The 25,056-nt window shown below is 39.7% G+C and overlaps 2 protein-coding genes across 2 annotated transcripts in view; one reads left to right on the top strand and one right to left on the bottom strand.

Moving 5' to 3' along the window:
- Window positions 1–5,389, top strand: part of SIM2 (SIM bHLH transcription factor 2) — a 59,063-nt gene extending 53,674 nt beyond the window's left edge. Inside the window, exon 11 of the mRNA XM_082303925.1 lies at window positions 4,346–5,389. Within this exon, the coding sequence (XP_082160051.1) occupies window positions 4,346–5,073 (728 nt within the window). The 3' untranslated portion in view covers window positions 5,074–5,389. The remainder of the gene's footprint in view (window positions 1–4,345) is intronic.
- Window positions 5,390–12,786: 7,397 nt separating this feature from the next.
- The window catches only part of HLCS (holocarboxylase synthetase), a gene marked incomplete at its 5' end in the record, with an annotated part of 123,941 nt that continues 111,671 nt past the window's right edge, over window positions 12,787–25,056 (bottom strand). Inside the window, 5 exons of the mRNA XM_082303924.1 lie at window positions 12,787–13,105; window positions 13,620–13,833; window positions 17,489–17,603; window positions 20,698–20,858; window positions 21,852–21,919. Coding sequence (XP_082160050.1) covers window positions 12,934–13,105; window positions 13,620–13,833; window positions 17,489–17,603; window positions 20,698–20,858; window positions 21,852–21,919 — 730 coding nt within the window. The 3' untranslated portion in view covers window positions 12,787–12,933. The remainder of the gene's footprint in view (window positions 13,106–13,619; window positions 13,834–17,488; window positions 17,604–20,697; window positions 20,859–21,851; window positions 21,920–25,056) is intronic.

The raw sequence follows: 25,056 nt of genomic DNA, 5'->3' as shown, positions 1-25,056 counted from the left end.
CCAAGCCATCAAAGCTCTGGAAAAGCACGTAGCAGATAAAACTGCCTGCAAATCAGATGCTGCTGCCTCAGAATCTGGTTTTGAAGCTTCTTCCACTTTTTTCCAGCTGGCCTAGTCATCAGAAAAGAAACTCACTTCAGAGAAGGCAACCATATTCTTAGTCAGGGAAGTTTCCTTTGCACGCTTGAATGGCTACCTTACTACCGCGGGTACCACAGCACCCACTTCTCAGTAAGTTACGCTGTTGGCCAGTCTGTACTACCTGTGTGAAGCTTAGTGCCACTAATCATGCCAAAACTCTGGGAATGATGAAGAATACTAAGGAAATCTGTGAAAAAACTGTCATCTATCTTCCTCCCCCAAACGAACTCCCCAGGTTTTGCCTGAGACTACTGGACAAAATATACGACATCTTCTTTGAAAAGTGTATTCCACTAGAGACAAAGAGGTCTTGAAGATCGTGTTGTCTTACTATTGTTTTTGGAGGAAGAATAATGGAGAACATAGTAATTACAACATCAGCCCATGCCTCAGATGATTTGCAATTAGGGTTCAGACCAGGACACAGCACAGATATTGAGCTAATCTAAAAAATATCTTTTTCACGGACATGGATGTTATTAAGACTTGTTGTATCTTTGCCTTGTTTGACACGGAGGAATATCAGCATGCCTTTGTGACACAGGAGTGCGTGACCCGAGCAGTACAGCAGCTCTGCTTGTTGGTCTTCAGCAAAACTCAGAGCGACTGAGTAACTGCCCCTCTTCTCTGAAGGCCCTCTTGTACAAAGGATTAGGAAACATACTGAAACATCCTGGGCTACATGTCAGCATCCAAGTGTCTTTTCAAAACATACAGTAACTGGCAGGAGTACACTCTTCTGAGATTAGTGTAGATCAGAAAGGCCAAGAAAAATTATGCAAGACAAAGCATGCATGAAGAGGGCTTCAGCTGTGTCCTAAAACCAGACCAGGTTTTTCACAGACAGGATGCAAGACTCTGCTGATAAGGACTGCATACCTTTTGCAAGAAGATCAATGCTAAGTATCAGTCTTTCCTCGCTTTAACCTGTTTCCAAGATGCCTTTCTTTCATTTTTACTGGAATAGACGGGGCAATGAGAGAACAAGGAGCAGCTCTACCTATTAATGTCTTGATACAGAAAGGCATGTCTGTGAATGAAATACCTTTTCTGCAAGCGTCTTTCCCCATTGAGCACCATCCGATCTATGACTGCACTGTTTAAAGGTGAGGAGGGAATGCTCCTTGCTGCAGCGCTATGTTTGACAGGGGAAAGATCGCTCCAGTATACTGTAACTATGAATAGACATGATATGTTTTAAACAAAGGCCAGTACCTGCTAGAGTCGCCTTCCTGTTCCCACTTGGATGGCTGGATGCTGAAATCTGAGCAGGCTGCCAGGTGATGGGGCTCTTCTCTCCAGGTTTTCCTTCAACTTGCCTGAGCTGCACCCCATGCGCCAGCAGGAAAGCAGAGCTACTTGGCAAGAATTAACAGAGACATGATGCCCGAAGGACTGAGCTCACTGTTGCAGTTGTAGGCAGCTATGAATGGAGGCAGTGTAAGTAGGTATAAAGGCCCTTCTAGAAAGCTGCTATCACTCCGGTATGATATACAAACATAGATGTGCAGCGTATCTACCTCACTTGGCATAGCTGAGTTGCTCTGGCGGAAGAGTGGTTCAGAAAGCATCCCAAATTAATGCACTGACTTCAACGGCTGTAAAGTCTTTTCAGCACTGGAGAAGTGCAGAATGCATGGGACCCCCTGCACCTGCTGAGGCAGGTACGCTGGCAACCGCCCACACCCCAGATGGGTAGGAGCAATGCTGGGGTGCTGCCCTTCTACAGCAACACAAAGCAGCTGGTCAGCTTTCTATTAAAAGCTCTGTATGACCCCCCCCCTCCACCCCAGGAGGAGTCTGTCCCAGGGCATCCTTGGGTTTTGGTCTGCAAAGGAAGACAAAAGCAGGTTTAAGTCTAGCTCCAGTAACTGTTCTGAGTGTGAGCGGACAAAAACGACTGTGCTCTGTTGCACTGCAGACACGACTTGCTTATCTGTCTGGTCTAACTCCGTGAATGTGCTGACAACTTTAATGGAAGCCTGCAAACAATTACCCAGATGCTTACCTTCTTCTCAACAAAAGAGATGAAAACCATGTTTGAGAAACAGGATAGAACAGAACGGATAATATCCTGTAAATCTCCCAAGTATGCAAACTACTTCTTGGTACCAAGAAGGCAGCCATCAGCCCAGCAGAATGTGAGATTACAAAAATGATGATAACAAGACGGGGGCCAACTGGTTGCTGTGATGCTTCAGCTTCTTACAAGTGCGGGCTCTAAAAATGGAAAAGGAAAATCTTTTATTCAGAGATTAGAGCCATAAAGTGACAATACTCCATGCTGCAGTAAGAGAACAAACCCATCACTCCTGTGGGTGTCTCAGGTTTGAAAAACACTAAAACCAGTACCCCGGATTAGTTAAACCACATTAGTTATATGTCAGTAGCTCTCAGCATGTATACTTATTTCATAGTAAAAATGCCAAACGTGGAGTTACAATTATAGCAGTATAATTACACTGGTACAATTTCCAAGTTATACTCAAGCATGTGGCTGAATTCCTGTTTTGATCCGAGGGCCATTTTTCAACAGCTGATGAGAATTCAGTTTACTTAGGACTGCATATACTTCTCGGTACAAAATATATGCATGGAAATTAAAAAGAAAAACTTGAAAGGCTGTTGTTTCTAGGAGGGTGGTGGGTTGATCAAGAAGAAATTTGATCCAGATTCCTGTTTAAATTCTGGTGTTAATTATGTGGTGCAACTCCCTCTGAAATTAATGAAGCTCTGTATATAAAAAAGGGTACAATTGAGCTATTTCTGCTTCTTCTGTTATACATGAAGGCTCTGCCAGTCTACTATAGCACAGGGAATATTTAATTATTAGTGGGTACAGTTACGTCAGCAACCACTACAGGGGAACTCCAAAACTTTTAAGATGTTGAGTAAAATTTCTAGAAAAACAGAAAATCCCTTTTACAAAAGGCACATAGGTGTCCAGGGCTTTCAGTGAGCATAACACAAAATAGAGTTTAGGTTTAATTTGAGAAATTTGCTAAGTGCCTCATTTAACCTTTAACATAAAACTTTCAAATATGCCTTGGAGGAGCAGTATAACTGTCAAACTGTTCATACAAGACAGCGCAAAAAAAATTAGTACTCGCCTAATTTTAGCCATACTGTGTAGAGGTAAACCAGCGGCTCTTTCTCTTACCATTTGTAGACAGGATTGCACAAAAAGGAAAAGCTGCATAAGCCAAGCAGAAAATGATAAAACCAATTCAAATTGTTTCAAGAGTTCAGCTATCATGCAGAAACTTAAGAGAAAAGTAAGATTACTCAATATATTTTAGAGGAAAAGCCTGAATAGAAATCCTAGGTTCATACTCTCTTGAAAATTTAAGAATCCAGCTCCTGATTTTCCACGCATACCCCGTTTAGTCCTCCCACATTCAAACAAACATTCTCAGTGCATGTTGTAAAATACATTTATATTGTACATATAGCTTTATCACATGATAGCACCTTAAAAGCAGAGATACAGCATTCCTCAAGAAGTATTTAAGTTGCTTTTCAGTAGGTATTTTTAATATCTGATGCTAGTTCCTCAAAGAGAAAAAGCAAAGCCTTTAACGTGACGCCACCTCGATATCAAATATATCACAAAGAGATATCACGCCTTAGATACTGACACGTCACTATCTAATCCTACACACTCTTCTTGCCTTACAAGGGTAAGCGTCCAATAGACTTCCACAGTGACAGGAAGAATAAATTCTGTTTTACTCTAATCACTGAATCACTGCCATTTAATAAATGTTATCCATCCTTTGGTGAATCGTTTGATAAATCTCTGAACAGAGCTTATTTAAGGTCAAGGTTTTTGATAGCAGGTCACATTCCCAAATATTTGCTTTAATTTCCCCAATTTAACCATAGTAATAATGACAGTGATTTATAATTATTCGGTCGAATAAACAAAAGGGCATTTCACATGGAAAACCTTTACAGAACTGTTCAACACTGTTGGCCTTTCTCAATGGGTTGGGTTTGGTTTTTTTTTTTTACTTTTCAGCACTGTCTTAAAGAGACCTATGCAAAGCCACAGAGGCAAACGGGAATGTCTCTGATATCTTCACTGAGACTTGGATCTGGCCCAAACCAAATGGGTATTAACGTTGAGTCATGAGAAGTGCTAGAGTCTAGCTATTACATGAGCTCATTGTCAGTAATTAACGTGTTTTCTCTTTCCTGCAAGTGCCCATCTCAAACAGAAGATACAGCCAAGATGCTCTATCTGACAACTTTACAAGCTGCACAGCACCCATGCCAGGCAGCCGCTACAAAGAAGAGATTTATGATTCCGGCATCATGAAACCAAACAAAATAGAAACCAGGATTCAGCCACCTCACCACCTCATTAAAGAAGAAAACAAGTTAGCTTTTAACAGAGACCTACAAGAAAAAATGAGCATTAATGAAAGTTCTTTTTCAAACTCAATAGCTAACTCCTTGCTGCCAAAATCAGAATGTTTCCAGTCTAAAGCTATAGGACAATTAAGTCATCTCCTGCCAATGCCCTCAGTATATGAGCAAACAAGAAGGATTTGTATGAAAGAACCCAAATACGGGCATATTGGTCACCACGCTACAAATCTAGATGACCTGGAGAGCGATGAGAGAATGACTGTAAAGCTTGATCATGACTCCGAAAGCGAACGTGTGATGGATGTGAGACCCTCCGGACAAGTTCCATTTGTGCTTCTAAATTATCACCATGTTTTAGCCAAACATGGCACATTTCAAACTTCATCATGTACAGCCACAGGACACGTAGGAGAAAATTACGGATACAATTCTGAGGAAGTAAACACATTTATTTACAAAAACCAAAGCCCCTCATCAGCTTCTTCTCCAGAAACCCACAAGGAATCTGCACTACCCCATTATATTGGAACTTCTGTAATAATAGCCAATGGAAGGTGACGGTAGTAGAGGAGTATTTACATTTAATTAAGAAGCCAAACTGTAATGATTTGCAAAACGCATGAGAAAACATGGTTACATTTACTGAGCATAGCTGAAGGTCAATGAGGGGCAGACTCGTGTGTTCCTGGCAAGCCACGTGCAACCGTACCTTCAAGGTCAGGAAAAAACCCTACATCTAGCTTCAGTGCTTCGTTGTCACAGATTAAGCTCTGGTGCCAGTGAGAAGACATGTTACAGATCTTATTTTTGTTATTTTATAGTGTGCAACAAAATTAAATGATAGGTGTTATATGCAGAGATTTATATGAAGAACATTTTTTTCCTTAACCCCTCCTTCTCAAAATACATTCAAGATTTTTTTATCATTATCATAAACTACACACTCTAGTTTAGGTATTTTTGACAAACTGTGTGAAACCTTACATCAACTCTCCACCCACGTGTTAAACATCCTGACAAATGAACTTTGTTTAAAGAGTGGTGACTTTTAGTATCCATAATTCAGCTGTACTAACTAAACAGAACTTTTTTTTTGGAAAAAGCTTATTTATTAATTATCCAAAAGTTTTTAAACTAAATAAATCAAACCTAAATTTGATTTATTTAACATAGATTTCAGTGTTCTGAGATTGTTAGCACCACCATTTATCTTGACAAGGAACAATATGACAAATTAATACATACAAAGATACGTATTAAAGGGTTACAGGTCTTGTCATGGCAAATTGCGACAAATCACATAGCAGGAACTAAAGACTAGTCCCCATAAAATGTTGAAATAAGAAAAAGAAACTTCTAAAACGTGTGTTTCACTGAGTATTCTGGGAGAAGGCTGTGCAGATTTTCAAACCAGCTAGTCAAAAATACATCTTAATAACAGCACCAGAGATGTTTTCCTTATAGTCAAGGGAAAAATGAACATTTATGCTTTATTTTAAACTTACCAGTAGCCTTCTGAAGTTTGAAAGGTTCAGCTTTTACCGCACTGAACTTCCTTAAGTATAAATCTCATTGTCAACACAAAGGTAAGATTAATATTTGACTGATCCGTGCACTTCGCAAATAATGTCAGTGGACAATCCGAATACGGAAAGTCGAAAGTCACTGCACAACCACAAACCCCAAAGTTGCACTTGAAGTAAAGCAGAGTTGGAGGACATCGGGGTTTGGACCGGAACGCTTTGCACCCATCTCAATTTGTGCTAATAAACTGTAGCAAGCGAAAAGCATACGGCACACATTTACGTTTTGCCCAGCCTGTTAGGAATAGCTACTCCCCCGGTTTTACTTCTTCGTAGAGTTTACAAACGAGGAGACGTACGTCCCCGCGTGTGTTTAATTGACAACAGTCAGTCCACTCTGCTTTTCGACCGCTTCCCCAAACACTGTGTGCTCTGGATAAAACAGCCAAGGACTCCCTAAATAATAGCTGTAAATAAATACCAACAATAAAGGTGGTTGTAGAGCTGCGTCAGCTCTACTTAGCTATATTTCTTTGCCCAATTCAAGGCTAATTTACACTTTTAAAACTTTCTCTCTCTTATCAGACTCTCTCTAGAGAGACCTTCGCTGAAGAAAGTGCTTACCTGCCTTGTGCAATATGGAAAAAGAGTTGCTCGTGGATTGCACCTTGTCAGATAAAAATGTAATGAAACACACACTTTTAAAAATTACATGTTCTCCACTGTTTATATGCAGCAGTAATATTCAGCCACCTCCTTGTACGCATGAATATTTATTGCTATGAGTACACAAAAATACTTCTAAAACATATGTTTCAAAACAATTTTCAGTATTTTTATTGCCTCCTATTAAAAGGTTAACAGAGAAGGCTTCATTATGAGGCTAAATTGATGTTCACTGGGAAGCTCACAGTTGCCTTTTTCATTTGCTAAAAAAGCATGAAAAATAGCTTTCGTGATAAATGTAACAAAGAAATACCTGCTCAGCCAGTACCGCAGTACTGACTTAAAAAAAAAAGAGCAGATCCAGAAGAGCATATTCCCTCACGCAGTGTAACTGCGCCCCTCGGCTGGGCTAACGCTAGGGAAGCGAGCCAGCCTCCTGGAGCGCGAGGAGTGACCGTTATCGCCACTCGGACGTCAGAAATTGAAGCGATGAGACACAAGTTGCTTTTACAGTGGCTTTGGTTAGTAGCCCTCCCAGCCAGTGTTACTAATAAACGGGCCCAGCTCCTTGAAAGATACAATTATGCTGAGACTGGTACATGAATTTTTTAAAATTAAACCCATGCCCTATAAAGGAGCAACTGACATTGTTTGCATCATTAAAAAGAAACCTGACACACACCTCTCATACTACACTTTTCTCTATACCTCGTTAGTGGCATTGCTGCACACGAAGTCAATCTGGTGTATTTTTCTGTTCTCCTAAGTACTTCTCACTATAAAAACATGTTTTCAGGAACCTACAAATTAGGCTTCGGTTAAAAAAATGCCATTGATATTCTTAAGTAGAATACCACAAAATATTTTTCCAGCGTCTACCTTGTTATTCACACTTCCAGGCTTTATTCAATGAGGCTGAGCAGAGGAGGTGTTCCATCACTCTCCCACAGATGTTTTACAGTATGCGATATTCAGGCACGTGAGCTTTCCCTCCTAGGCAATAATGAATCAACTACGCAGTCACGTATGATAATACCGGGTCGGTTTTAGTAAAGACCTGTGATTAAAAAAGCAAATGTGCGAAACAGTTTTCCTGCCATTCCAAAACAGAAACAACAATTGCATGTTCACATCTGGAACGTGAGTAAATTATACCGAGAGAAAAATACGACTTTTAGGCAGTTAAACTAAGGGTGTTCATAGCCCACTGGTACTGCAGAACGCGGCACGGCCATTGACAGTGGCGATGTTTTTAGTAATTGGAAAAAATTATGTCACAAAAGTGGAGTGTGAATTGGAATATATTATGAAACATAACCTCATTTCTCTCTGCCGCTATAGATACCTTTGTCATGCGACTCGATGGGATTTCAACTCTTAGGGGAGTTCAGACCTCGCAAGGAGACGATACGGAGAACGAGGGAGAAAGAGAGCGAGAGGGGGAACATGTTACCAAAATGTAAAGTCGGGAACGTTAACCCCATGTTGAGGTCTCAAAGTTTTTATCCTATTAACAGAAACACCGCAAGGTAAATAAGGTGATCAGGGAGCAGACTTCTCTCCGGGTCGCAGTAGCCCTGTAATTTGAAAAAGGGTATTAAAGTAATTCAGTGAAACGAAGCACAGGGGACAACAGATGTAAAATTGGGGAATACATCACTGAGAGAAAGTGCAAATGAATGGGAAGCCTGCCAGAATACCCGTATTCCTCTAAAAATCACAAAACAGGACACAAGGATTTTTTTCAACATTTCAGTCATACTTCAAAAGCAACACAAAGAAAATTTTATTATTCCATTTTTTTCCTGAACATTAGATTTTGCTTTTTTTATATGATGCAGATAAAAGCTATTTGGCAAATGTAGGTGAAAAAGCACGCAAAACAAACAACCTATTAATGCTCAGAATTATATATGTACTCCCTAAAAATGTAAAGCATTTTTGCTTATTTATTATGTAAAACGAAACTGTTAAAATATGAATAAAATCCTGTAGCCAAAGGAAAAGTGAGTTGGATTTCTTTTTTACACAGGGTTTCACAAAAAATAATGTTGCATATCTGAAAACTTATTTCAATTGTAATACGTACTATATTTGACAGTTAACATACTATAAAATACAAGGATTTTTTTTTTATTTATTGTATTTTAGCCACGTTGCATTTTAAAGGAAGACTCTTGGAGAACGGCAAATAACAGAGAATCGCTAATGAAAGGCGCTGATGCAAGACGCTCAAACACGACACCAGTTCACAATTCCTCCCTGCAGTTCTCCTCCCTCAGTTGCGTCTCACCCGGCCGCAGCCTGCGGCGCGCCGTTGCGTTTTGACCTCTGCTCTTTCCTCCGTCCAGATTTAATTTCTTTGGCGCCTGATCAGCGCGGTGCATCGCTGCAGTAACTTCTGCATGCAAATGCTTTTATCAAGGCAGTCACCCCCAGCAATCGGCTCTTTGCGGCACAAATCTTTTTCATGACAGATATTAAGCTGTACTTCAATTATTTTTTTTTTTTTTTACATAGCTACTGTATATTCCACAAGCAGTTGCAGAGGGTAATTTTTTAGACTGCTGATGTCTTGTAACTGAATCAGAAAAAGAAAAGAAATAAAAAAATATCGTTGTACCATGAGGCAGCAGCAAAAAGAATTAAATGCTTTGATATTCTTTCTAGGTAACAGCCCTTGAGGTATATGATACTTGTTGGATATATTTTAAAAAATGCTCTGAAGTCTTATAAAGCCTTTTACTAGAAGCGAGATGTACTGCTCGAACTCTTACATGTTAAGTACATTATTACTTTTTCAAATCTTTGGAAACAGCATTGGCGCTGACGGGACACGACCCGCTCGCCCTTTCTCAACACAGCCACGTGCCAACACACCCAGCTTGCTCGGCAGAAGTTTTCCTATCAATAAACAACCTCTACAAATATTTTCACAATGTGTAATGAGAAATGATATAACAGAGTCCAGGAGGAAAGAAATGAAGTCACAGAAATACGGACACCATAATAAATGTTTTTTGAAAGCACTTCATCAAGAAAATACTTTAAGATATGACATCAGCCTCACAATGAAAGAGGTGTTTTACTAATCTAGACAGTTGAATGAAATTAAACATTTTCAGTGCATTACTTCTGGATCTGGAGTCGTCCGATTCTCTCCACGCCTACGTCCAGAGACACTCTGCACCACATTTGTCCGTCCTACCTAAAGAGCAGCAGCAACAACGATTTCTGTACAAAACCGTTGTGCCTTTCTGGCGGTGCCACCTCTGGCACACAAAGAAGAAGATCGCGGGCTGCGCTCCCCGTCCACCTGCAGGCGAGCGCGGTGCTGGAGGGGTCACCGGCTTTCTCGACGGAAGAGCCGCGCCTCCGGGGGGCCGCAGGCAGCTGCCCGCTGCACAGCCCGAAGGGTCTTTGTCAGGTGCTTTGGGTCTTCGGCGGGAAAGGCCAGGGTTGTGACAAACGCTTCGTCCAACTCCCGGCTGTTTCCTCAAGACAACCGGTAGTTCTATACACGCAGAACAAAAAGCAGAGGCAACGGGGTGCGTTCCCACAGCACCCACCTGCGCTCCGACACGCCCGCGCTGGGTCAGTTCTCAGTTGCAGAAAGGAAGTGCAACACCGAGTTTCATTCCAGTGCAAAAATGTTTGGAATAATCTTACAACTCAAAGTGAGAAGAGAACAAGCTTTTCCTTAAGAGGGCTATGACGAAACCCAAAAGGAACAATAGCAACCAGGAAATATTGCTGCATTTTACTATTAAAAATCCATCTGCCTGCTGCTCAGACGCCGTGGTAGCGCAGCTGAGTGAAGGTCTGCAGGTCCGTTCTGCCCTTCTTCCTACCGGAGCAGGTTGCGTCATGTCCCCCCATCACTCTTTTACAGTATTTGTCCCTAGCGAAGGGAGAGCGTGTTCTGAGGAAGCAATTCAAGTCAAAACCTGCTGCATGACCTGGCCGTTAGAAGAAATCCCTACAGGCGCTCATCAGTCTATATGGAATATGAGCGCAATCAAAGGTGCTCCCTGCAGGCACGCCCCCCGGCACCAAAACAGAGAGTGCTTTAGCTGCAAGTATGGGACTGAGGTACGGATGTAAAGCTTTGCAAAACTCTGTGGCTGGAAAAACAGCACCAGAGCTGCGCTTGCCACAGCTGACCTGCAGCAGCATGCGTCGCTCATAAGCTGCTTGAAGGAAAAGGTAGAAAAGAAGCGAAGGAGCACAGAGAAGATGTGGGTGTGCGTATGCACACGCACATTTTTTATATACGTATATATAAATGGGCTCTTCTTTTTATTTCAACTTTGTTAACTCGGACTCAAGTTTCATTTATAATATGCATCAATATTTGATTCTGAAATAGAGGTAGCTGCCAAAAATTAACAGACCAAAGCAGTTTTGAAAGCATCTGGTGGGAAAAAGCAAAAACTGGTGCTCATGTGTATCATTTTAACTATGCCAATTAACAGCTGTCTACGCTCCACTGTACAGTTCTATGAAATATTGGTGTGCAATCTCATCTGATGCGGATCATGGGGGAAAACAAAACAGCAGGGTACGGACAATCAGGCACACAGACAAATCTACTGTGATATGGAGCATAAAATCCCAAATGTAACAGGGACAACTTAATTTCTAGCGCTTGCTGCCAAACCACCTAAACCCTAATATGTGAGGATTACTCTAAATTACCATTACAGACTAGCTTCCTTGTTTTAAGACTTCTTGGCTTTGTAACTGAAACAATCTCCTAACATGTTCAGATTGTTTATGAGGTGAACTTTAACCTAAATAACCCATTTCTGGCTAGTAGACAGAAGTCCTTTGTGGAAACCAATTTGGCTGATCCACCTTCAGTAGGGACAAGGTAACGTAATAAGCAGCGCTGCCCACTTGAGGAAATGAAGCTGGCCACATCACACCTACGACAAACTTTTCATTTGCAGAGAACTGTTTGAAGTGCTGTGGTGGCCAAGCCTCCTGGTGCAAATTCGCCTTGCCCGGGAGAAAAACCCGACGAGCTGCCATCGCACGGGAGCTCCCACGTGCCTCCTCGGCGCTGCTTTCCCGTCGTGACCAGGCCGTCACATCTAACCTGGCACTGCGCAGCCGGCCCCCAAAGCCAGCTGCTCTCAGGTCAGCAGATGTTAAGCCTCTTGCTTTTAATGGTTAGCAGCAAGACCAGATGGTCTCCTTTGGGGAAGGGGGTGACAAAAGAAGCAACGGAAGAGAATCTGGACACAGGTTAACAACGTGTTTTCTCTTTTTCACTGTAGTAGTTGTTTACAGCAGTGATTTTAAGAGGGGGCATTTTTCTCTTATTTGTTTGCTTAACTTCATTATTATTACAGTAGAATTACTATAAAAATGTATGCTATTTAGACTTCCCTCTCCTGACACGGGATTCTACAACAACCTGGACAAGAGGATTACAACTAGGTGATACGCTACTCCAGTGGGCTATTCTTACAAGGGCTACAGCCTCTTCAAAGGCTATGATTCAAAGGAGATACGAGACTATTTCCTCGGATCCGATTGACTAAGAAGAGCAGAGTACCAATAATTTGGATGACCAACCACAGTTCCGAAGTGCTGACGGAAAACTCCCCAAAAACTCAAGGCAGCCATGACAGAGTTGCAGACCTGAGACCAAAGCACAGGACGGTCAACTGTTGCACAGGCCCACATGGAGAACCAAATCAGCAAGGCTTTACTTAGATCTGAATCTAAACACAGCGGTAATGCCAGTAATTCAGAAATATATGATGAGCTCTTCCAGCTGTTTCCACCGCAGACAACGCATAAACCAGAATTTAGTTTAAAAAAACATAGTAAAAATGTAAATATTGTACTGGCTTGTGCTAAGGCACAATAAAACACAGAGCCACTTCAGTTTCTCAAATACAGTGTGTAATTGAAGAGAAAGTTCTGATCATTGCAAGGTATTCCTTTGCAATCAGGCTCCTTTTAAAGAACAGATGCTTACAAAGAATGACAACATAGATGTGTTTTAAAGTTAATATGAAAGAATAAAGGCCTTCAGCAATGAGAGAATTACCTCTTCTTAACTGGTGAAGTTATCCATGTCAAAGAACAAAGATATCGGAAAATCAGAAGAAAAAAAAAAAATCAAGCCATCAACTACCCTTCCCACCTTTAAGCAAGTTTAGCTGCTTGGTGCCAAATACTAAAGAGCCTCCTTCTGCGCTGCGAGCTCTGAGGACTATGAATGCTTTGGGACTATGAGGTTTCTCAGCATGTCAAAGGAGTTGCCGTCTGGGTGCACAGACACTACACCCTTGCCTTCTTCATGGACTTGAAGGAATCCATAATCATCTATCCCGACTATCCATGCAATTGGGCCCTCCTCATTGTGGAGATGGACTTGCTTACCACTGCGAATAAAGAGAACCAGACAGTTAGGAATTAAGTGGTGGACGCTGCACAAATGATTAAAAATAGCTTAGAGGACTAATGTCTAGCAGAATATTTTTATTTCCCACTTCACTGCTTCTTTACAGAGAATGATTTTCAGCAGCATTTTCTACCTATTTTAATTTCTTTCTGTGGAATTACCAGAGTTGGAGTTAATCCAAACAGTCTATTTTTTTGTAGAAGACATGAGTACAGCAGCTTCATCACTAGCTAAACAAATCATTCCCAATTCCCTTTGTTTCGAGGTGATACATGTAAAATACCTAGAAGCATTCTTTAACTCACGCTAGTCCCTTGATTTTACTATGTGCTGTTTTTATTCTTCCTTGAAAAATTACATCCTACTTGGGAGTATATTTTAATTAAGTCACTAGTTTTAAACGCAATCTAGTAGAAAAAGTAGAAAAAGACAAAATACCCATGAGTTCTCTCCAAATTTCTTAAAAGAAAGTTCGAGAAGAACACTATACTCACCTGTGTACCCAGTACTTGTAGTAACGGGGGAGAACTCCGTTGGGCCCTTTCTCCTGAAAAATATCTATAAGCCTCTCTAGCACAGTTACAGTTCTTGCAATAAGACAGTCTGTAGTTAAAGCCTTCAGCTTTGTCCCCTCTTCTTTATTAAATTTCGCAATGAGATCATTGATGCATATGGTGGGGTTGCTGTTATTCACATTAATTCCAAAGCCTGAAGAAGACAAATCAAAAGAAGAGGACGCGATCTGTAAATACAAACGCTTTGTAACCGCCAGAAAGTCAGTACTTTATTCAACTACTTGGTACAATTATCTCTAAGGATGTTTCCAGTAGCTGTTTTCTTCAGTCTTTTATACCTTTAAACCTTCCTACTTGCGTAATTACAAATCACAGTCCAGATTTTACTTGTTTCGTGCCCTTAAAACCTCTCCTCAAAATTGTAGAAGCAAATCCAGCGCAGTGCTTTCAACAACACACCATCCTGTCAATGAGGCTTAGGAAGCCGGTAAGTTGTAACTTGCACGTTGGTTACAATAACATCAAAGTGAGAAATTCTTTTACTCCCTGGAAGCTGACAGGTCATTAGCTAATTGAGAGTAAATCATTGATCATACTCTAAGACGGAGTTTTATCTTTCAGTCTAACATTTAATAAAGAGACCTTTCTGTTTACTACAGTTAGATGATTGCATTTTCTGAAAACTAAGCCTTCTTACTCGGCTGATAAGCCTTGTTTGGCTTGCTCGGAAAAACCCAGAAGATTTAAGTTTGCCGTGTAAGACTCCAGTTTGCTTAATCTATCTTCCCACAGCATATCCTTTAGAAGCCTCAAGTCTCTCACTGAGATTTCTCCAGCTAGAATAACGTTGGCAGAACGCCTTTCTTATTTAAATATGGCTCTTGGGGCCTTTTTTGCAGCCTGCTGAAACAGGCTTCGAGGGATGTAAAGAAATATATTGTATTACCTGTTTATTTTTTTCTCCTAATAATTTGGATTTTTCTTTCCTCAGACATTTGGGATAAAACCCCACTCTGTCAATCAGGTTTAGATATGATACACCTCCAACTGCAAGAAGGTCCAGATGCACTGGTTTGTAAATTTGCTATTAGCGAGACCATTCATGTATGGAAGTAATTCATATTAACTATGAGGAGAAGGATCTCTTCAGTGAAAAGGAGTTTTTGACTTTTAACTAGTTAAAGAATGCAAGCAAAGAAAGCCACAGTGTTACCAGTACCAATACATAGATCCTATGGAATTGAGGAGAAACGTATTATCAGACAGAAACAAAAGAAAATGAACTGGAAAATCTAATGTGCCATGCCAGCAAATCCCAACTCAGCTGGTTACACTCAAATACAGCACAAGTGAAGAGAGAGTGACCGTGGCCACTATCCTGTGTTTGGTACTGTCAGGGTGCATAACGGGGCCTTGGAGTCCATCTGCAGGCTCAGGGCACTCAGGTGCCTATGTATGGAGATCGGTACTCAGCAATCCAAAAATTGAAACGGACACGAGAGATGTACTGAGATGACAAGCTCAGCTGAGGCAGAAGCACCTGGGGATAAACGTGGTGGCAAAAATGTAGCCAGCTAGTTTGAAAAATATTAGGTGTTCAGGACTCTTAGGGCATCTCTGCATTGTCCGTGTGAGAAGAGTGAAAAATAAACATTTAGCACCGACCTTGCAGTGTGCTGATGTGGCTAATACATCTTCCAGTTCCAGGGCTAGCCCTGCCTTCAGCGTCTGTGCGCTGGTCGGACGTGCCTTAGCTGCGTGCAGAGGCAGACAGAGCTTTTGCAGGTCAGGCACATTGGCTGTCCCTTGCATTCCAGTTGTGTTTGGCTACCTACATCTGTTCTGAGTCTGGCCCTTACATTAATGATGTATATTCTTCTGCAGAACTCTTCTTCCAGAAGTCCTGCAATAATTAATTTCTTAAAAAAAAGCTTTTTAAAAACATGTTTAAAAGTATGAACGTGAGCTGTGTCATCTGTGAGGCCTTGAGCACATGGTACAGGTGAAAAGGCAGGTTTGTGCCTTAATCTTCTGTGGTACTTCTCAGAGCAGTGAAGCCATGTAGATGATCTTTGATTTTGATCATTTCCCTCATATATGGAATACTCTTCGTGAGCGTCATGTAAGCAGTGAGGTCTAGGAAAGGAATCTCCATGACTGTAGAAAGGGTATGATGCATCTGGCTTACCTGTCCTGTTATAGAAGTTTGACCTCAATGCTACTACTAATACAAGAAGTTAGACCTACGACTCTCAGTGACATACATCACTGAAATGATGAAAAAGATCCTTGGATCCTATGTGGCAAGTAACTTGCAATCCTAGAAGCTTCCAGACAAAAGAAAGTTGATGAAAATGTACATCTTTGTATATACCCCAGACCTATCACCACCAAGATGACCCCTAGGGACATCTGAGAGAATGCATACAGAAAGTTTCCATTTTAATTTGAATGTTTTGGTGTTTAGGATAAGAAACACAAGGTCCAAAACTAATACGTGATGTGCAAAGAGATGTTTGATAAGATGAATTATTTTTGGAGCCATTTTTGCTTTCCTTGTGTTAACCAGAACAGGCTCTGGAAAAACATATGGAAGCAGCAAACGGTTGATGGGGCACAAAGAGACTCTCTTAAGTGTCTCGGTGCAACTTCCATTCTGTACATATAGATTATTTACAAAATGAGAATATAACAATTGAATAAAAAATTTAATGGCTGGGCATGTTTCATAGAAGGAGGTGATGACTACTTCAATCGTTTTGCTTGTTCGTGCCTTAGAATTTACAGCACCTTGACAGAAACGATATCATGCCCACACTCCCTTTGCAAGATACTTTACTTATCTACTGTGCTATATTCAAATATAAACCAAATCTTATCATCTTCTTCTTTAACCTTTTAGACTTGCTAAGGAACTTTCACTTAATTTTTTAGGCATAGCACAGATGATTATTTTTGGAACCAGAACCTAGATCTCTGCTGGCAGGTTTCTAAGCACGACCGACAGATCTGTGCTGCTGCTGGTTAGGGGAAAAATTTTCCTTAACAAATAGCAGGATGATTATCAGACTTGAAACAACAGAAACATCTCAATACTTATTGTGTGCACTAAAATGTCTTCTCCTGTTACAGCACTGGGACTTGCTGGAAAATACATGTACAGTCTTTTTGAGATTGGCCATGCTACCTTTCTGGAAGCACCCTTCCAGGTAGACTGTTCGTCTTCACAATAAACAGATTGTCACTCCTTGCTCCCCCATCCAGCCTTCCCAACTACTTAGCAAATTTTACTTTTTGAGAGAACTAAAGAAAGTGATTAATTAATCAAATCATTACTTCACTGCTGCTTCACCAGCAACACTCCAGTTTCTAGAAAGGTATCAACAGAAACAAGTTATGAATAAATTTTAAAAAGATGAAAGGAGAAATTAAAACATTACTATGTGTACATAGCTATTTTTCTACCAATTTAAAAAGTACGTTATTTATTTAACTATTTGTCATGTTGCAAAAAAATAAAAATTGAAAAAAACGGATACATTTTTCAATATATTCTACTATTTTTGCAATAGATCAAGGAGGACATTTTCCCTCTCGCTCTTTCTTTGAACTCCACTACACCAGCCCAGATGCTCGCATTTATGTTTTCCTTGTCAAGCATATGGAAATATTAAGAAGAATGAAAACATTTACTTTTTGTCCTTCCTTTTGATTTAATACTGTGCTTTATTTCCTTATGCCAGCTGTCACTATTTGTTCTTGTCCTTATCATTTGAACTCATAAAGACATTAACAACAAATTTCTTTAGAAAAAGACAGTATGGAAAAGTTTGAGAATAGACATTTACCAATAAGTATATGAAATGTTGTTTCAATAAGCGTAGAGTTTACCAGAACTCCACCAAGCTTCATAAGATCGCTGTAGTAAATATCATTTGGCCATTTTACTCGCAGATCAATATCCTAAAGAAATAAAAACATACATTTAGAAACACTTTGCTCTTCGATACCGATTATAAGAACACGGCTCATTCATCACTCCATATTCTACATTTTCTGTACCTCTTTGCCACACTGAATGTGATACTGTCGACTGTTCTTCATAATGAGAACCTATTTAAGTGCTCCACAAATGTACTGAAAAAGTCATAGTAACATGGTTACATGGTTTACTAAGGAGGTTGGCAGCTGTCAGAGAAAAAATAAAAATAAAAAAAATTATGGCAGATAATAAAGGTTTAGAGCGATCAGAAGGAAGACTAAAGATACTAGAGATTTTCAGTCTCAAAATTGTGAGGTTTTATAGAATTCATTTCCTTCATTCATGAGTGCCTATTAAAGATTTAAAAGATCTGTTCAAGAAAGATGCAAACTGTGGCAGCCACTGTGGCTTACTGCTGATACACAATCAGGGCAAGCCCACAATAACATCAACACCATACTTGAGGATCCTTGCAGAAAGCAAACAAGGAGACAATGACATCTTGAATTTCAGAAAGGAAATTTAGCAGACAGGAGAAATTCCAGTTCACAACTATGTAAATACTTCAGTAACGTCCTAAATATATTCACGCTTTCGGCAGCTACGCTCAAGCAACACCATGGAGCTGGAAACACAAACTGTGCTGTGTGACACCATTCCAGCGCAATAGAGAAGTTTTTGTTGAAACCACAGATCTGAACTGAACTTTGCACCGGCTACTTAAACACAAAAAGAAAGCAAATGTGCTTCCTGTAGTTTGAAAAACTGCATATGACTGTATCCCCAGAGGCAAATTATGGGAGGTGCTCCAGGACTACAAGAGTCGCATTCCCTCCTATTGTAGATTATGAAATCCCTTTACAGGATGTGTGAAAACTGCACCTGGGTCCATGTCTACTTTCCTGACAGATTTAAAGGCCAGAAAGGAGTCCATTACACGTACATTGACAGGAAATACTACCTGATTTTGCTATCAAAGCATTCTAAGAGAGAGTATCACCAATTCATATTCATTATGGAAAACAACTTGACTCTTCGCACTGGGAAAGGATTTATAGAAGACTCTCGAGACATGCGAAGAATGACACAGTTAAACAGCATTATCAGTGTTAAGAGATCTTCCGAAGAGCTACTCAGTAGATCTTATTTAAGGAAAACATGCACCTGTAAGACACCAGACACTAGCTCTGCAACTGAAGTGACAGCAAGCATGAAGAACAACCAAGTCAACTGGGTATTCTCATGACGTAAACCACACAGCAGAGACTTTGCCACAAAATGGAGTTACGAGGTACTGCACAACTATCTGCGTGTCAAAGAAACGATGGGCATCACAAAATATGCTGGAAATGGAGCACGTTCTTACCTTCACTTACTAGAGAGAGACGTCTGCTGTTCTCAGAATGGGAAAGCAAAGCACTCTCTTGATATAAGGCCCATTTGCATTTGCAGCACTAACATCTGACAGCAAAACTTCCAATTGAGCGGTCAGATTTTCTGCATGAGGACCCAGAACAAAGGCCTCAGTCACTGCCTGTTTAGCACAGTCAGCATTCGTGGCAATCCTAAAAATGATGACTGACCTGAGACACAGGTATTTCAGATTTTTGAAGGGAAATCCTGAAATGGACTTTGAGCATAGCAAACGACATTACAGTGCGTTAAAGTATTATTAAGATTCTGACATACGGCCACAGAGGTAAGGAAATTTGGAGGAGAGAATGAAACCTCATCTATAGATTAGCCATTGTTTGCAGCTACTGCAATTTCCATAACATGGATGTTCATCTGACATAAAGAAAAGCCCTGCATTACCTAAGTCTAAAGGGGAAATGTAAGCATTGCGTTTCCGATAAATCTTTTCATTTCCTTGCTTTAAGGTATTTGAGTGCAGCCCCTTAACATTGCTTTCACCCATTGTCTAGGGTGGACGTACTGTTAAAGACATTCAGTAGCTCTGTCTTCGTCACAGCGAGCTATGTATTGTACATGTGCTATGTACAGTACATGCACTATTGATACATACTATTTTTATATTAGTATTTAGTACTTCACTCACCTTTTTTCCTCTTGAATGGAATAAAATAAACCACGCCACAGTATACCAGGGTAGGTGTACAGAAGCAAAAACACCTCCATCGTAAATTAACTCCTTCCCCAGTCAGACTCATATTTTATAAAACTAACTCTTGTCCCTTCTATTTTAAATGGTTAAATTATTCACTCTAGCCAAATATTTTATATTGCAAATTTTAGCCTGAAGCATTTTGTTTTTATAGTCAAGTTATGAAGCACTCAAGTTAGAAGGTTTTAATAGAAAGGCTGACAGACCCTAAACTACAGCAAAGCTACTGGGTGCCACTATAATAAAGTTCATGTGTAAATGTGTATAAGTCATTGATTTTCTGTAATATAGGAAACATATGCTTTAGTTAACTACTTCTGTAAAATACCAAAGTTTTATAGTTAGCAAATATTAGGAAATGGTAACATTAAAAAGGAGATATATGAGGTGATGAAGAAGACTGGTTCTTCATTTTAATACTGATGACAGGACACTTGATTCCCTCTTGAGAGCAATACTCCTAAGTTCTTGCTTTAGAAATCAGTTTTCAACCTTAAACAAGGGTTGGAAAAATCCTTTAAAAGGGATAAAGTGACCACTGAAACAGCACCAACAAAAAAAGCAGAAAAGGATTTGTCAGTTTTATTCATTTTTCCCTCCTCCCTCTTCCCCAACTCCTTCAAAATCAAAACAAATTAACTCAATTGTTAGACAAACAAAATTGACGTTTTCTTTACTGCTGAAGACCGAGTCTTAAGTTTCATAAGATTACGAGTGAAATGAGTGTAGTATACTTAATCAGGTCAATAAAAGACAGTATTCATCATATGTATACTAGATTTCTTAAAACATATAAATAATCAAGCATGTATGAAGGCTAAGTTTACCACTGTATTAGCGCTGAAGAACTACATTATGCATTCAGTCATTCAACGTATAGAAGACATAGTTAAAATCTGAATTTAATGAAAATGGAAACAGGAATTTTGAGATAAATTAGAATGACATACCTCATATCCTGGTATTGATCTAACTGACTCTACCATTGCCAAGGACACTAGGTGTTGAATAAAAGGAATTCTCTGGCCCAGGTTGGAATGTAGAGGAATGGTGATATGTAAAGTGGATAGTGCACAGCCCACGGGACTGAGCCAAACATTTCCACCACGACCTGAGGAGGGAAAGAATAAAAGTTAACTTCAACTCAAGAAAAAAAATATTTATAAAAAAGATCACTTTGTTAATGTAACAACTACAAAAGAGAAAGATTCAGTAGTATTCATCCAAGAATCTCCCATAAGTCCTGTAATGAAGTTTCCAAACTAATTTTGAAGGAAAAATGGTTAAAGTGCAAAGCTTTTTCTTTAAAAAATCAGCAGGTTGTTTAATGTGTATGCTGCTACTCGGTTTCCTAGAATGTCCTAAATGACTTGCTTCCAGGATTTTCCTGGTATCTGGTAACATACACATTTCAAAAAACCTTGCTTTGTTTAAGTGAAGCAGTATTTGCGAAGATGCTCTGTGTGCATCTAGAAATGCATCCACATTATGAATCAACCCGATACAAGCTAGATCTGTATGGAAAGCCAGGTAACCATCTTCTTGTAGATCTGTGCTCAGAAGAGCTTATTAGGCTGGGCACTGTGTTCTAATAAAATGAACGTGGCTTTTAAATCAGTGCTAGCACCTCCCTGGGAAAGAGACAGAACTTGCTCGTATTTATCTGCAAAAGACTGTGAAAGCCCACACGACAGTTCAGGCAGGTCCTGCAGACTCAAGAAACCTCTATCTCAGAGCAAGTCAAGACCCAGTCTTGTTCCAGTTAAGCCGAAAAGGAGTTCTGATTTGGAAGTCTGACTTGTATTACACTAAATGTAGTGATGGCAGTTTCCATGACTGGGGAGACTTTTGGCAGAAACTAGAAGACCACTAAATCATTTCTGCAAAAGCCACCAAATGTCCTGAAAATGTTTACTTTGGTCTCTATTAACTTAGGTTTTGAGTTTGAATCCACAGTTCAAGCGGGAGGAGAAGACGACACGATTATTCTATAGATTATATTATCAAAAATACTTATAATGTATCTTTAAGGCAGCTAGGTGACATTAAAATGTCCTACTTCATATGTTTAATACACATTTATTAGCACTAGAAGGAAACTTACCTTTCCCTTGTGTTTGTTGAACAGCAATTGCTATTAAACCCATCTCCTCAGGCAACTCGAACATTAACCTGCCAATTAGGAAAAAAAAAACCCCATGCTTATCAGCTGGAACACTAAGCTACATTCATGAAAATCTAGGCTTAAATATCAGGTAATATTTTATGTTAACATTGCACTACCATTTATCCGTTTTCAGTTAACATTTATTCTTGACCAAAAAGCATTAGAATATTTAAAAAAGATTAACTGAAAAATGATCATGTAAAACATTATTATATCTATTACGCTGGAAAAAGTTATAGCCATAGTTCATTTAAGGTGCCTTCTGATAACATACGTTTTGTATTTCTTCACGTTTTCTTGAAGTGCTTATTTTTTGCGTGTCACTATCTTCAGTAAGTGACAACTAGCAATTCTAGACATTTGTTTCTACTTACAGCAAATTTTTGTTCATACTACAGAATATAAGAGCAGCAGTTTCTGATTATTTAGAAAACCAATATGGTGGCAATAAAGCAGTTTAAAAGATACACTATCCCCTGAGAACTAATTATGATTTAACTACAGTAAATAAATCTACACCTTCTGAGAACTCTAGAGAACACTGGCTTATTTTAGGCTTGTGTTCTGCTTTTAAAATAGTTTCACTTAAAAGAATACTAACTTTCCTCTGGGGATAAGTAGAAAGTGCACTTTAACACCACCAAATGAGTCAATGCTAGACTTGAAAAAAAGAAGAAAAAACCCTACTGTGAGAACTTCGTTCAAGCCACTTTAAAACAGATCTGAACTGTACTACGATCCTCCTCCATTTCACATTTTCAGGAAGAGTTATTTAACAGATAAAACAGATATTCAGGATGTTGCCAGCAAGGTAAACCCAGAAAGAGATTTATAGCCTACAAACCTACTTCTAATATGGGTACAAATATCATGTTGTTCATTCATATAAAAGCGATCTTGTCTTGGAGATAAGTGCAGTCCAAATCAGCAAAGAGTACCGTTCAAAATTATTTCCTCTGAATTTCAGACATGTATGAAAGGTGTTTCAAGTTCCGCAATCAAGCACGTATCACTGGGCAGCAGATACCAGCTGCAAGCAGAAGCGTCCCCCCGCCGCTCACAGACGTGCGACAGCCAAGGCACCATCAGGCCGGCGGCAAGCTAAGGAACTGTCCATCCCTCCTGCTTCACAAGTTGAAAAGCAAGGCGTCAGTAACTCTTGGGGCTGTATCGGTAGCAAAATACAAGTAGGATCCCCCCAAGGTTTCAGAGTATCTTTCAAATGGCTGACTTGCTTTCATGATGATCACAATGGGAGGCTATTGGAGGGCCCAAGCGAAGTCTGGACCACAAATGCCTTCACTAATTAGAAATGCTTGAACCCAAACTGACGGAAGCCGTAACAGGCCCCACAATGTTTTCCCACATTACTCCTGAATCAGTGAGATGTTGTCAAAGAGCAATACCCAGAAGACCTCTTTGCCAGTCCCCTTCCAGTTCACGTGAAATACAGCTCAATAATTCTTTCCTTTGGACCCTATGGATTACACCCTGAGACCAGGCTCACCTATCTATCACCAACCTTAAACATTAAAAATACACCTCTTCTTATGCTGGGACCTAGGGGAAAATCCTCTGTAGCTCTTTATGCCCATGAGGCTTTAGCCCTGTCTTCTGGGAACAGCATGATTTCAGTTACAACACCAAGTTCATCGTTCTGCAACATGAAAATCTAATTTAGATTTGGAAGCACAGTTAGGAAGAGATCACAGGCTTTGTCGAAATATGCTGATTTCTGTTGCTTCTCCATTTACATATTTGTTTTTAAATAGGGGGGAAAAAAAAAGTCATGTGCTGCCATGATGGGAGGAAAATAATCAGAGCCACGATGGGAGGAAAATAATCAGAGCAGGAAAAAAAGTTAATTATGAATCCAAAACACAGGCTTCTAGAACAAAGAGATATGATTAACAGAACATATGAATGTAGCTATTAGAGGCTTGGCAGCAGGTAACAACATATTAAATGCAGAGACCGAGTTTGTACTTTTAAGGGCCATGAAGAAATTCTTCAACGGACACAACATGGGGAAGTTGTTAATACCCAGACTGATACAGCAAGAGACAGATAGATTTATTTTTACTGCTTCCTGAGATTGTGCTGGAATTACCATGAAGCCTATGATAATAAAAACCCCCACACAACCGCCCCCCAAAACTTCAGAGCTTTGTAAATTGTGTGTGCTTGTTAGTTTTTTTTCTGGGAGAAACAACTTGGATTTTCCTTACCAGAAAGAGTAACCGTACGTGCACTTTTTTACATATTGACTTCCCTTCTTTTCTTTCAACTTAATCAGTTGCAGATTTAACGATTTCATTTTTCTGCAGAACGACTTAATCACAGTGCTTACCACATTTTTTCCCCTGAAATTTTTTCCTTCAAGAAATTCTGTTCTTTTTTGTGTTCTTTAACTAACTTGCTCTACATATTAACTCAAACGACCACACTGAGATACAAGATCAGGGAAACATGAAACGTCTTGAAGACAAATTTACATCAGGAAGAATATCAGATGGCACCTATATGATCGTAGAAGATGATGCTAGAATTTTGTGTAAATTTTTCTCTTCTGCTTTGAACATTTTTGTGGTATTTTCCAAAACGTGAGCAAGGCACTTTTAGTATTCAAGAATATTAAACCAGCTGAAATATTAAGAGAGAGATTCTATAATTTTTTATACAAATACCCTCCCCCCTGCCCTGTAGCGCATACTACGAATGCTGTCAAGAGTAATAAAAAATACTTAATTGTTTTATAGGCATTTCAAGTCTAAGGAGGCCTCTGTCTTCATGCCTAGTCAACACAATGACTTTTCTTCCTACATGAACATAAAATGGGAATTGAAACCACAAAAAACTATGTTTGAATAATGTTAACGGCCTGACAACTATAAATTTCATTGATGTTGTGGGTTTAAGGTTGAAACTCTCATTAATGCATCCTGCTGTGTTACAGTATTGCAGAGGTATTGCAACAGGCAGCATTACATTCCAGATGTTAAAATACCTGGGCACAAGAGGGTAAGTTATGAACAGATTTCTCCCTTCGCTTCAAGCTCCTTGTCTGAAAATCTCACTCTCAGATATCTTGTTTATAGAGTATTATAAAAGCAACATTAAAAAAACCTTTCAATTTTTAGTC

This window comes from Platalea leucorodia (genome assembly GCF_965183815.1).
Source record: "Platalea leucorodia genome assembly, chromosome: 2".
Taxonomy (NCBI): domain Eukaryota; kingdom Metazoa; phylum Chordata; class Aves; order Pelecaniformes; family Threskiornithidae; genus Platalea; species Platalea leucorodia.
Note: the sequence above shows the minus strand (reverse complement) of the source record. Positions and strands in the feature narration are given on the sequence as shown.